The sequence below is a fragment of the Pundamilia nyererei genome, unplaced genomic scaffold, assembly GCF_000239375.1.
Source record: "Pundamilia nyererei isolate P.nyererei 1_Seehausen unplaced genomic scaffold, PunNye1.0 scaffold00157, whole genome shotgun sequence".
NCBI classification, from domain to species: Eukaryota; Metazoa; Chordata; class Actinopteri; order Cichliformes; family Cichlidae; genus Pundamilia; species Pundamilia nyererei.
Genome location: NW_005187558.1, coordinates 327,796 through 341,895, shown reverse-complemented (window position 1 = coordinate 341,895; position 14,100 = coordinate 327,796). Strand labels below are relative to the sequence as shown.

General features: G+C 41.0%; 1 protein-coding gene across 1 annotated transcript in view; it reads right to left on the bottom strand.

Annotated features, from left to right (window-relative positions):
• Window positions 1-1,447: 1,447 nt before the first annotated feature.
• trim45 (tripartite motif containing 45) overlaps window positions 1,448-14,100 on the bottom strand; it is a 16,471-nt gene continuing 3,818 nt past the window's right edge. The window contains exons 4-8 of the mRNA XM_005745264.1: window positions 12,468-12,784; window positions 4,723-4,852; window positions 4,021-4,135; window positions 2,750-2,876; window positions 1,448-2,098 (exon numbers count right to left, since the gene is read on the bottom strand). Of these exons, the coding sequence (XP_005745321.1) occupies window positions 1,944-2,098; window positions 2,750-2,876; window positions 4,021-4,135; window positions 4,723-4,852; window positions 12,468-12,784 (844 nt within the window). The 3' untranslated portion in view covers window positions 1,448-1,943. The remainder of the gene's footprint in view (window positions 2,099-2,749; window positions 2,877-4,020; window positions 4,136-4,722; window positions 4,853-12,467; window positions 12,785-14,100) is intronic.

The following is a 14,100-nucleotide window of genomic DNA, read 5'->3' as shown; positions in this document are numbered from 1 at the left end:
CTGCAGATATTGGCCCACAAGTAGAAAAATTAGTTGTAAATTTCATTTTTACAACTTCATATTGAGCACATGCTACGTAAAAATCATCATGTTCCTTCCACTCAAGTGCAACATGCATGTTGCATTCTGAATACAGAAAAAGTTGCTCATTATAACGCTCAGAAGAAAAACAAGTCTGTATTCTAAGCAGTGTCTGTCTGCAACTTCATGGTCACAGTGCTTTCCAGATAAAGGCTTGAAGCTTGCAGGAGATGAATTCCTAAAGACACTTGAGGAAAAAACCTTTTGTGTGAATATTTTAATAAGTTTCTTCGTTGTTCCGGTAGCACTAACAGCCATTGAATATAAAATTGTTCACATGCACACAGGACAGGACAGATGCTGTGGCTTGCAAAAACAATCAGATGTTTGCATTTGGAACAGCGAATGAATTTACACTTTGGATGGTTTCCATGCAACGGCCTTCCTTACCTTATGGATTAGCTTACAAATTAATCATTGAATCAAATGTTGTCGAGCAAACATATTTTTGCAGTACTTGGCAGTAGTTGTGCATATAATGATTTCCTTGTAGCTACACATAATGTTTTATTATTATTTTTTAACAAAAATGTATTTATCTACCTGATTTAATACTTAGAACTTGAGTAGGCTGTAATATGTAAATTTGTAGGAAATGGTTATGAATTATTAGTAATGCTATGTGTAATCACCTGTTTTGTGACTATTACATACAAATAATCCAGTAAAAGGCACAATTATGACTAAGTTGTTACTAATGAAGACACAGTAGGTATTGTTATAATACACAACTACTTGGAACTCAAGTAATTAGTCAATATTCATATGACAAATATTCCCGTTATTCAAAATTAATCCCTGTCTGAAATGAGCTGTTTTAGCTCCTTTCCCTCGCCCTTCAAGCTAGCTTTTCTTCTGATTGGCTACCCCTTGTAAACAGCAGGTTTGAACAGCAGGTGGGCGGGGCAGCCAGAGCCACATCCATAGGGGTATCTGCTGTCACTGACATAATGCAGAAACAAGAGTAATAAAAAACCCTGAAGCTTGAGCTTTGGTGCACATGATCAGCTGTTAAAACATTGATCTCATTATTTAACATGTGTCCATATTTGTAACAGCACTGTAAGGAGATGCATAAAAGCATTTCTTGACACATAGACTGTTGTTCCACTACCTTATACCTCATAACAGTTACAATAATAGTTACATTATTTCAGAACTGAAAGAACAAAGGAACTATAAAGAAAAATCCATCAAATTTTTTTGGGGAAAAATAGCATTACAGTCATTTTTTGCTGTCTACACAGGCAAGGTGCCATGTAGGGAGTGGTGGTGTACCATGGCTATATTTATGAAAGTATATTTAGGATTACTTCCTCTGACTGTTTGATATAAAAAGACATAAAATATTCCACAATCTGTTGATTCTGGCTGTTTTTTTTACTGACCATTAAAATCATGAATCAAAAATTTATTTCAGCACCTCAGAACTTCCGAGCTGATTAAAAGGTTAAAAACTTGTAAACTGTCAGCTGTTGCTCCGCTTCCTTTCAGCAAGGCTTTAAGCACATTTCTGTCCTGCTGTGATCGATGCTTCTTCTTTCTCCTTTCTCCTCCAGCGTGAGCATGATAAGCTGACACATAAAGGCACTTTTACAATGTGGACTACACAGAGGACTGTCTGTGTCCCTTGTTAGTCTCTAGCAGCTGGCTGGATACTTTATCACATTAAGCCCGACATGCAGTGACTCTGATGTCCTGCCTCACTAGGTTACTTTCACTTCCCTTGTCTGACCTTTTCAAGTTGGTCCAAGGTTTACGCCGACAACCTCAAGGTTACTTCCCCGCAGCTCTAACCTTTCCATTTCTGCCATCTTTTTATGAAACCGCATCGTCCTGACAGGTCTCGGCTCTGCGTCGCCTCAGAGCTCCACAGTTCGCAGGTGGCTGCGAGGGGAAACGGCAGCCAGCACGCTCTGGGGCAAACACTCCGACTGCTCCGTGGTGCTGCCACAGCAAGACCAGTGAGGCTTCCCGGGATGTCCTTTATGACCATGACCGCAGCCTTTAAATCCTCCTGCAGTCAGATGGACATGTAGGAAGACGGACATTCGATGGCAGATGAAATGATGAGAGACAAAATACAAAAGACTGATTTAAGCTTTTTCCTCATTCGTTGCTTACAGGCTCCTTTAGACAGAGATTTTGGAGCTGAATTATAGCAGGTGTGGATAGAATGATTACATCTGTACTTTAATTATCGCCAGCTCATATGAAAATTTGTTTTTCCAAGTTTATCAGTCTGTAATAGGTCTACCTTTACCTACATTTACCACAGTGGCTTTAAACATATTTCAGAGTGTAAGTAAATGCAGAGAGAAACAATGATTTCCATAGTGACGGGAAACATTTCAGTAACAGCAACTGTCTCTATTTAACTCAAATTACACACAAAAGACGTGTGATGCTAAGGAACTATATTTCAAACACCTGCTTCTTTTATGAATCAAATAACCTGAAATATAATAGAACACAGAGAGTGTAAGGAAAGCTGGTTTAGCTTAAAAACACAAAGTGCACAGATGATGGTGCCGAGATTCTGTGAAAATCTTAACTTAATTTTGTTCTTCATCTGTGTGTTCTAGTCAACAGCACAGTGTACCCCGAAGTTTGTTCACTGTACACCTGCTCCTTCAGACAGGACATATGAAAGTTATCTGCTGCGTACCTGGCATGGTTCCCGGGCAGCCACAGCGAGCCTCTTTGGCTCCTCCGCTGGAGCAGAAGGAGCAGCAGTGAAACGTCCCTCTGTGACGCCTGAACTTCCTCTTCACATTCAGAACAAATGGAGAGCCCTGCAGAGACAGACAGCACAGAGGCAGTCAACCAGTGTCGGTTGGCACAAGAGCCGTTACAGGGATTCTTCTTGCTTAATAAGGACAACGTTGTGCATAATAACTTGATTTGTCAGGAGGATGTAGAGCCCTGAAGTGACGAGCTGTGCACTGCTAGCAAGGCCACGGCTCCGTCTAGCAGTCAGCTTATTATTTCAATAATTCATATCTCAGCTGTGAAACGCAGCTACTGTTTTCAAACTGTTTCGACAGCGATTATATTTTTGTTTCGACATGTAAATATTATATAAAGAAGAGGAAACTAATTAGACTCTGCAGGTGCCTGGCTGCGAATGGAGTGGCGTACAGGTGACTGACTCCAGTCATGGTTTCCTAGATGAGACGGGGGCTTGTCCTCGGTTTTTCTTGCTTGGCGGTTATTTTGTGTGTGTGTTTTTTGTTTTCTTTAGTGTGTGGGGTAATTCTTTCCATAGATATTTTGGGGGCAGATTTACTTACAGTGGCTATTTTTTGTGACATTCAAATGCTCTGTAGTGCTTGTAAAGCAGAGCTGAAGGCCTCTCTGTGTGCAGAGTTGGTGGACAAAGACGTCCGACCTTCACAGAAGGAAGCTGCAAGGCAGCCTGAGGAGGCCACAGCAGAATAAGGGTTGCCCACGAGGCCGAACCAGAAGGTTGTGGAGGTTGCTGGCATCCTTGCTGCTGGTGTCTGTGTGGAACCTGTGTCAGGTATATCTAGTGAACATCTTTGGGTAATCCCTTTATATAAAGGAGGTGATGGCCTGCATCTCTGTATGAGAGCGTCTGAGTTGGAGATCTCTAAATATCTAAAACTGATCACACCATTTCATGAAACTGAAGTTAATTCATGATGTTTTCAAGTGTACAGCAACCGCACTGTGTTGGCTAAAGCAGTTTTAGCCTCTTTTGTTATAGTGTAAACTTGTAGGCAAACCCCAGGAAGTGAAAGTGTGTACCCATGTATCAACTGAAGATGGCCTTAATTATGAAACTGTGAAAAAACTGTGGCTGCTTGAGTCTTGGGTAAGTTTGTTGTCCCCATCTCATTTTGTGTCCTGGCCCCTTAGACGAAGAGAAACAAACCAAATTAAAACTTACAGTCTCGACACTTTAGTTTAAAATACCTTGACATGTTGGGCTTTGACACAAACCCACACAGAGTACGCTCCTGGCTGCTGTGGTGTGTATGACACACTGTAGGACCCGTCACTGTTGTCAGTCACAGTCGTCTCCACTTTACTGATGGAAAATAAAAAACATTTTATTAATAATATAAAATATCACTTTAAAACCGCAACTGATAGCACATAGATGTAAACTGCTCTCAAAACATCAGTGCTGGATTCTGAATCTGCTCATTCTGAGAGCATGGATGACCTGTCCGAGCTTTGAGTCATACTCTGATGTATATCAGCCTCTCAGTCTGAAGGTTAACTTATTTCAGACATCCAAAACACCAGTGATCACACACGTGCTGACTTTAGGTAATAACTCAAAGACATTCATGGATCAGACGGCTGTGCTGGCAGATACTAAACAGCTACTAGCCTTCCTGATATTGCTGCCCTTGTTTTCAAAGTTACACACTGTTTGATCGTGAATGTGCATAAAAATGATTCATGTGATGTTACGGAGGTCAATAAGAGTGTGCCTCTTTCAACCCAAGTAACAAAAATAGCACAGCACTCAGGCTTAGAGTACTCTGTTGACCTGTTCTGAGCAGGTCAATTTTTTAACTAAATGTGTCTTCTGTATGATTTGCTGAGTCAGAAATGCTCAGAGTTAAAATGCTGACCAGGCACGCCACACGCTGTCCCCCCACTCACCAGTTTTTCTTCTCTGTGTGAACGACGCTCACGAGGACGTGCTCTCCACCTCGCGCCAACTGTTCTCCAGCTGAGTCTCGGCACACCAGGGTGAAGTGGCCCAGCTGGCCCTCCGTGCCTTCCTGCAGGCCTGTGACCAACACAGGGTTAAAGGTTAGAATCCCGAAGACTGCGCTGAGTAACAAAAAACTACCGCTTGACTAAAAGTGTACCACGGATCAACACAAGGCTGAGTCCTGAGGTTGCTGTTGTTACCGCTGGAAATTATGTGTATATATATTTCTATATTTTTAGACCTAAAAGTTGTCGTATTTAGAGGAAAGAATGGTGCTCGAAGTTATCAGCTAAGGCTGTACGTCACAGCGGTCGTATTTTTATAGATTTCTACTAAGAATCACCACAAGCACAGTGCAGAGGTCAGGTTTAGGGGCTCACTGCTGGCTCAGCCACACTAGAATAAAAACAGAATGGCAGTCTGGTTGTGACTAGGAAACAGGGCTGTGCGATATGACCTAAATCTCATATCCCGATATAAGACATTTATCGTCCTGACAATGATATATATCACAAAAATTTTACATTTTCTGTAAATTCTATGAATCTTGGGCAACTCGACTCGCGTGAAGTGTTTTCAGCTGGGCGTCGTGTACCTGGAGTCGTGTTACCAAAGTTGAAATGGCCGCAATTTTCTTTCTATTTATTACACCTGACAGCTCTTTTTAGCTTCTTGTCCGTAAACACTCTTACAAACTATTTCATGTGATTCAGTTTATTTTGAAAAATCTCAACAGGATCTTCAGTTTTATTGTGAAAGGTTTATGTAGAAAATAAACAAGTGGACGGCAGAGTCAGACAATGATTTTACCGTCGTTGTTGCTAATGGCAATGCATAAAAAGAGTTGCTTGTCTGTCTGTATTGTGGTTATATTAAATATAAGAGGAAGATAGAACTTAAGAAATTCTACACAGTGACCATCAAAATGATGAATTTTTTTTTTTGCCATAAACAGTTTATTTTGCGACACCACGAAACAAACGATAGTGTAAAATGAAACGATAGACGTTTTCATATCGTCATCCGATATATATCGTTATACAGAACAGCCCTTCCAGGAAAGGTGGTTAATAATGGTGATGTCATTTAATTGTTTTATTTTTATTCAGTGACCAACTACAAATTGATAAAGCAGATAAAGCAGATGACTTGTGATCAGAAGCTGGTTACCTGGTGGGAGGTAACGATGCTCTGCAGTAACTGCCGTTGAATCTAGAATGGCAGACTGACTGACACCACTCTGTGATCAAACAGTCAGTCTGGGCTGATGATGAGCACAACTTGTCTGCATCTCTTTGCACTAGCGGACTCAACTGGTTCTAGTCCTATATAAAAGCAAGGACACCGAGCACCATAGTCACATTTAGAATTTTGCCACTGAAGTGCTGTCCTGAAGCAATTACGTCACTATTTATCAAGGAAATTTTAAATTTCACACTTCAAATCTACGACCTTCTGAGTGGACTAAATGTAAGTTAATGTGAATTTTGTTTAATGCAAACTTCTCTTCATGTTCACAGGAACAGTTTTGCAACAGGTGGCAAAAGATTTGTGATTTATTACAGTTGATTGCCATTTGATCCCAGATAGATTGCATGTAGTTGACAAATAGACCCCATTCAATCAAAACCTGACAGAGAGTAGACTCTGACTCTGTCTTCTTGCCATTTTATTGCCGTCTTGATGCACCACTGCTGCTTTGAAGACAGCAGCTGATGGTGAGCTGCCTTTGAAATGGTTGCTTTGAAGTGCAAAGCAATAAATTTAGCTGCGCTTCAGTCTCCAACTACTGTTTTCCCTAGTGTGACTGTAGCATGAAGCCTAGGAGGCAACATTTGAGCTACAGCGCCTGTGTCAGCACACCTGTCAATGGCCCAAACTATCCCGGTGTCCAAATGAATGAACTATAAAGAAAATCACCAACCATACAATTTATATGATGGTTTACACAACCTATCACTCTGTAAACATGCTTTTTCATGCTGGTACGTTGAAGCATTTTAAGCTGGGAGTTTGGAGGCATCTTGTTTATCGGTTTATTTATGATGTGTAAAGGTTAAATACATGGACACAACCTCTTCATATGCAGAGATTTCACAAATGGCAAGAGCACACAGACACACAAACACCCAGAAAAGATGTTTCAAGGTAGAGAAAAGTTGGTAACAGTACAAAGAAGGACAAAAAAAACCCTACAAAGAATAAATGAGGCACTTTATCATTCAGACACACTACGACATTGAGACACCTGGACATTTGTCTTGTGCCTCTACAGGTTTCAGTCACACAGATGCACAATCTCAATACAGCCCTCCGCTGAGCGCTTACGCAGGTCAGTGTCCAGATGAACGAACTGCATGTGGAGGGGACTTCAGGTGCAGCTGGACTTCAGCACTGTCGAATTTCTCAAACACCTCTGCGTCATTATTTAGCATTTCATTAACTTGTTCCGCTGTCTCGTTCAAGATATTCATCAGCTGTTTCTGTCGTGTTACAGCGCGCATCACCTGTGTTCACTCCAATGATTAATGCCGCTTTGCGCCTGCTCGTCAGAGTCCATTAGCAGTTTGATAACAAATGATCCCACGCTGTGTTTTCATTTGTTATTATTCAGTGTTTTCCAGCAGCTGCAGGGAGAGCTGTTTGGATGCTAATGGAACTAACTCCAGCGGCTCCTTCACTGATGATGAATGGGAGTACTGGTTAAGGGGACGAACTGTCGTTAATAACGGTGCAGCACTATTGCGTTACGGGACTCCTACTGAAGTTGAAAGGTCCTGATTTTAAATTTCTGCTCTATATATGAGCCACACCAAGAAGACACGTGTGCTCTCTGAACTTGATGCTCAGACACAACATTTATATTCTTCTAATTTCACTCGCAGAAAGCTGCTCGAGGTGGACCCAGGGTGAATCTGACTAACATGACAGAGTTGTGTGAGAGTGATCTCATGGTTACTTTTCATGTTTGTATACATTGTATTGTGTACAGATGACTTTTGCAATTATGCCTAATCTCAAACTGGAATTATTCATCATTTGGATCATGATGATCACATGCATGTTTACGTGCCCCCTCTGGCACTTGGGCCCAGCGTGTGCAGCAGTGGGGCTGAAGCTGACGACCAAAAGTATATTTATTATCAAGACATTTTAAATATTTGTGTTATTATGCTGGTCAGGAAAACCCAATTATTTAGACTTTAATGGACACCTTTTAAATTGCTTTAACTAACGAAAATGACAAAGAGAATTCATGAATACACAGTGTCAGGGTTTTTCCTGGCTCAAACTGGGCCTTTGGGGGTGAATACACAATGGGAGCATGACTGGTCTGCATATACAGGGAATATACAGTTTTCATAAGACTCTATGCAAAAAGTAAGAACACTGCATGATTCATTAGCTTCTGACTGACTGCAAGGTCAAGGAAGCTCAGATCAACACCCCTCCACCATTGTGCAGTTCCAGAAGTCTTGTGGTCTTTTCTGATGAAACTTTGCAAACCTTCCAATAAAATCATATTTGTTTAGTCTTTTTCTAATTGTACTTTTATGAATTTTGACACGTTAGCTGAGGACTGAGATGTAGCACTCAGGTTATTTTTCAATTTCTCCAAGCAATGCACGAACATCCTGGGAAAACCTGGAACTGTCTTGAATGTTTTCCACTTGTCAATAATGTTTCTCACTGCAAAATGATTGACTTTGAACTCTTTGGAAATACATTTATAACCCTTCCCAGAAATACCCAGCACTTCGGACTAGTACATTGCCCAAACTGCTGCTTTTCTTCCTGATGATTAGTGGATTAGATTAGCAGCCCCTGGTTAGTATGCACCTTCTTTATTCCTATGGAAACAGTAAGAGTACACTTAGCTTACTGATTCCTTGGTGAAAGGTGAAAATCTCTTCTTGGGCGCCAGAGTTTTTATCTGCATGCAATATATTTAAATGTCTTTACATTAGATTTTCGCAGTTATTTTTTTAAATAACATCTTCCCATTTTAAATGGTAAAATGGCCTGTATTTATATAGTACTTTTAACCTAAACACTGCATTTCAGTGGAGCCTAAGTTACATATAGTTTAGCTAATAGGAGCTGATACTGGCCTATTACAGATTTTTATCATTATCAACATATAATTATTTCTGATGTACACCAATATTAAAAGATTTAATGCAAATAAAAATAAATAGGGAGTGCTGAGAGGGTTGTTTCATCCAACCTTTCAGCACTCTCTTCCGCACATATAAAGTGGCATTGGCGCTGAGCGGACAGAGGGGTAAGTTAGGTGCGTCTTGACAGTAAATTGATTGAACATACGGTTGCATTATCTGTGAATCTCTGTTCGTCTTCTTGCTAAGCTGAGTACTAGCAGCTGTCACCACTAAAGACACAGCTCTTCTCACCCACAATTCACCTGTGCTGCTCAGTCTTGCAGTCCATTTCAACACTTCAAATCTTCTTTTCGCACAAAGAGGGGATAATCGTTGGTAAGCCTCTGGGATGTCCACTTTCCTATACTCAAGACTGAAATCTGAACCCCTAAATTGAGAGTGTCACACTGTGTTAAACTGATTGCAGTCAATTTGGGAAGAATAAACAACTTAAAGCTGGAAAAAGCTGGTTTATCTGATGCATTGATCCTCAATCTGGAGGAAAAAAAACGTAGAAGCTTTAGCAACCGAAGTCAGCCCAAAGTAAAGCTGGATAAATGAATAGGTTGCTGCAGGGACCAGAGAGCTGTGTACGGCTCTACATCTAATGCAGTACACACGACTTTAATACAGACTCAAGCAAGCCCCCACACAAACAGACTGCCTGACATCACATGGCAGACTGACTCTTTGGCAAACATTGGCAGCGGCTCTTGGATACCAACGAGACTCAACAAAGAAGTCCAAATTTGCTTTGGTTTCCCATTTATCACAAGTAAACACTGCTTTAATCCGAGCTCTGGGACAGAGAGAGAAACGCTGCTACAAATCTCCTGCTTGCTGCGTCTGCATGTGTGTGGTGGAAGGATGGGAACTGTGACAGTACCTGGGTGCTTTTCTGAGCAATGAATAAGGGCTGCAGTTTGCATAATCAACTGATGCGCAAATGATGATTTCTACAATAACAAATGAGGTGATTTAGATCACACAGACTGTCACAAGGAGAACCTTTGGGCATATTTCTGTCTCCTCACATTAGTTTTCTGATTAACTGTTAACTTACTAAGGACAGCAGTAGAAGCAATCATTTAAACAAAAGGAAAAGCAAGCAAACCTTCCCCGTGTGCATGCTTCTCCTCTATTATAAAACATTTTAACACAAAAGGAAAGTCGTAAATATTCTGTCGCTCAAAAGCTGCCCTGTACTCTTGCTGATCCCCGTTCCTCCAACACTGCATGTGTCCCTGTTATGTTTGTTCACTGCCTGCAGGCCTCTTAAGTCACCTAAACATTCCTTCACTCCAGAAGGAATTTCTGCCTTTAAGCCAAAGTCCCCAGAGACAAAACAACAGTCTTTATGTGCTGCATGAGTCTGTACTGTCGTCTCTGCCTCACACCAACCTTCGGTCTCTAAACTGATGTGGCTAGAAAAACAAGAGTTCTGAGTTTAAATGAATTTGCTTTTGTCACTGTTACACACTCTTTTAAAGTATTACTCAGTTCATGTGACTCTCAGCTTCAGGTCATCTGGTTCCTTGAATATAAAAACAGAAATGCCTAAAGCTGTTTTCATGTTAAAACAAAGAAAAAGTCATTGGTAAAAGAGTCGAGTTAGCTTTTAGCAAACTCAAAGCTAAACTTACAATACTGTGCAAAAGTCCTGATGTGGACTCAGTGGAAGAGTGGCTGTCAAGAAGCCATTTTTAAGGAAGGAAACGGGGAAAAAGGCTAATGTAAGAACTGGACTGAAAATCAGATCTGATGAAGCGATGAATCTAAACGAGAGATTATTGGTTCAAATGGTCGTCGCTATGTACAGAGGAGGTCGGGGGAAAGCTAAAACAGGATGTGCTTACAGGTTTATGACTGCAGCTCAGCCAGTGGCTTTTGGAAACTTGTGGAAATGAATGGAATTATGAACACAGAAAAGTATCATCACATTTCTGATCCCCAATGCAGTACAACTGGGAAAGCGTCTGATTGGGAATGGTGTCATTGTGTAGCAATGACACAAACAGTGCAAATGCAGTATGCATACCTGCATAGAAAAACATATAATGCATCACTATCAGTCATGGATGGGGCTCCCCACAGCCTGAACCTCAGCGTTACTGAATTTCAAGCTTGTGAGAATTGTACAAACTCTATTTTTGCCTTACATACTGTATTTTCAGGGGGTATTTGTATGTGTTTCAATAAATCACTGTACCCATTTCCAATTTTCCTAGGAAAATCTAAATGGAAGATGACCCAAGACCTGTACATAACAGACTTACAATAATAAAACAATGGTCATAATGATGATGCAATGAGTCATTTTAGGCAAAGACTGTATATAAAAGACGAACACAGTCACTATGATGACTTGTTTGTAGATTAACGTTTTAAAACCTTCAGTTTGACATTTTGTCTGTTTCTTTAAACTTGGCATGAATGTATTTGGGTAAGAGGGCATCCCAGGAGGTAGTCTGGTTAACATGGTGTTTGTAATTTACTGAGACATTATGTGGGATCTGTCCACCTAAAACATGCTTTAATCATATTTACTGTCTTTTTTAAAAAAAAAACTGAATTCAGAATGACACGAAATGTCACCCAACTATGACTCAAAACAGTCCAGTAAGGCACAAATTTTACCTTTAACACAATTAAAATGGGTGACTTGCATAAAAATTCACCTGCGTGGTTGTCATGAAGTACAAAAATTTGCCACAGAGACCAAAACAAGTTTTTGTGGCACGCTGTCAACATGTTTACTTCTGCTCTAAAGATGGGGAATTTAACATGGAGGTCTATGGAAAGTGAGTAATTTTTGGAGCCAGCCTCAAGTGGCAATTTGAGGAACTGCACTTTTCTGGCACTTCTGTGTATGCTGCATCTTTGAGTCTTGAAAGTTGCTGATATGGTTTAGGGCAGGGGTGTCAAACATCTGGCCCTTGATACAATTATATCCGGCCTGCAAGATAAATTCATATGTATATATGTATATTAATGGCCCGTCAGTATGTGGGAGCCGAATATTCAGCCCTACTAAGAATCTATGCAGGCAGGGGTCAGACTTTATTTTGATGGGGACACAATGCGGCCAATAATATGCAGGCAGACAAGGATCATACCATTATGTGAAATAACGAAGCGGGGCAGATGTTCTGAACACAGCAAGTGGTAGTGGTACAGGCCAGGTACACAGGGTGTCGAAAAAAGTGAAGAAATGAGTGCAAATGTAAAATAAGCAACATCTGGCTGCATTTCAGTGATATCGGAGACCTCAAAGCTCAGTGCAGAATTTATAAAAATAGGAGGGGCTAAAGTGATATCGGCTTAAATTTGTGGAGGAGAAAAGGTGTCAAACTTGTCCATAGCACAGACTAACAATTGGTTTTATCGCCGGTAAAAACACTAAAAAAAAATAAAAAATACAATATGTACACATGACCCTGAAAATAGTTTGCTGTGATTTATTTAAGAGTGTTATTGAAGCAAGTATGGATTCCTAACCTTCTGTACACATGGTTGAAACTGTCTTTTACCTTCTCCTTCAATGGTGCACCTGCTGACATCCACAGTCTTAGAGTTGATTACCCCGACCACAGGGTAGCCCTCCACCTCCCCTGCGGGTTCCCTGGGCATGAAGGATATACTGCTGCCATCGTCAGGGGCAACGGTTGCTGGGTGGGGGTCATAACCCCTCTCTGCCAGGCTGGTGAGTCTTCTCAAGGTCACTCCTTTGGCACTGAGGATCTCAGCGTCAGACCCACAACTCAGGAGCCGCTCTGCGAACTCCACACTGCCTCGGATGTCCAGCAGAGCCTGCTGAAGCTGCACCCCCTGTAAGTGGAGGTGGTTCCTGGTAAACAGAGAAGTTAGACAAGCAAAAGTTGAAAGCATTTCTTCACAATATTCTTGGTAGACTTTCTGTGGTTTCTGTGGCTTGGCAGTGAATAATTACTGTATTACAATATTCAAGAAATAAATGGATTGCTTATGCTTGTTTAATTCTGGTTCATTTTTGTGTGATTAAAAGGTTATGATCAGTTCAAAACACACAGAATTAGCTCTGTTTCAGGAGATTTCAAACGCGCTGGGGTTACAGTAAGTCAACAGCTTCACAAAATGAGAAACACTTTAAAGTCCAGTGAAGACAACATCCACTTGGAATCAGCTAAAAAGAGCATTTGGACATTAGACAATAAGACAACAGCATCGATATCAAACACACTGCCAGTGAAACTGCAGCTGCTCAGCTTATTGACTTTTTAGATATACTGGCACAAAAATGTGTCGAAATGGATCCACGAACACTTAGCAGAAGATTTCCTGGGTTTTATTTTCTGGGTCTGACTTTATAATCTAAACACTGATGAGGTTGTAATACTAAAAACAAAACAAAACTGTAATAACCTGTTAATCTTAACCACAACTTTGGCGACTCTATATCATAATCAGTAACTACTCGGTAAACTATTCAGTCCTGGGGTGGTTCATTCATCTTTAGGCAGTGCGAGGAAACTGATTCATGAACAGCATCGTGTCCTGCTGTGGCAATAAGCTCCTGTCTCCTCTTGAGAAATAGCTTTGGGAAAGGTAATGATATGCTAATTAGCCATCTATGCACTTTGCTTTCTCAACTAGCCATGTGGCGCTACGGTGGTTAAAGCACAGTATTCTGATGAGAACTGTGTTTTCTAAAAGCTATGAGGTAGAGAATGCCACTGGAAAAACACCAAAATTTCATGTTTTATTCATAATCTAATGCGGACCTTCCCAAAGTGTGGGGCCCGCCCCCTGGGGGGGGACGCTTGGACACTGCTATCACGGGCGCCCACACAAACGCAAAGCAGGAGAGGAAGCATAGCTGAATATGTTTCCAAACCAACTTCATTCTAAGCCAAAGAGTAGAAAATATGGTGAAGCATGTCTGCCCTTTGGTTTCACCTGCACAAGTGCCGAGGTAGGTCTCCCTGCAGAATTGGTTTTCCCTGCGTCGGGAGCAGCGCTGGGCTCTTCAAATCACAGACAAACAGTATCCCACATTCTTGATTTTTAGTTCACAAACACTTGTAATGACTAACTACTCCTGACATTTTGGAGATGTTTGCTCTTTATACAGTAAAGTTATAGTGGGATACAAATGATATCAGGCTGATCCTGCCACGATTTGTT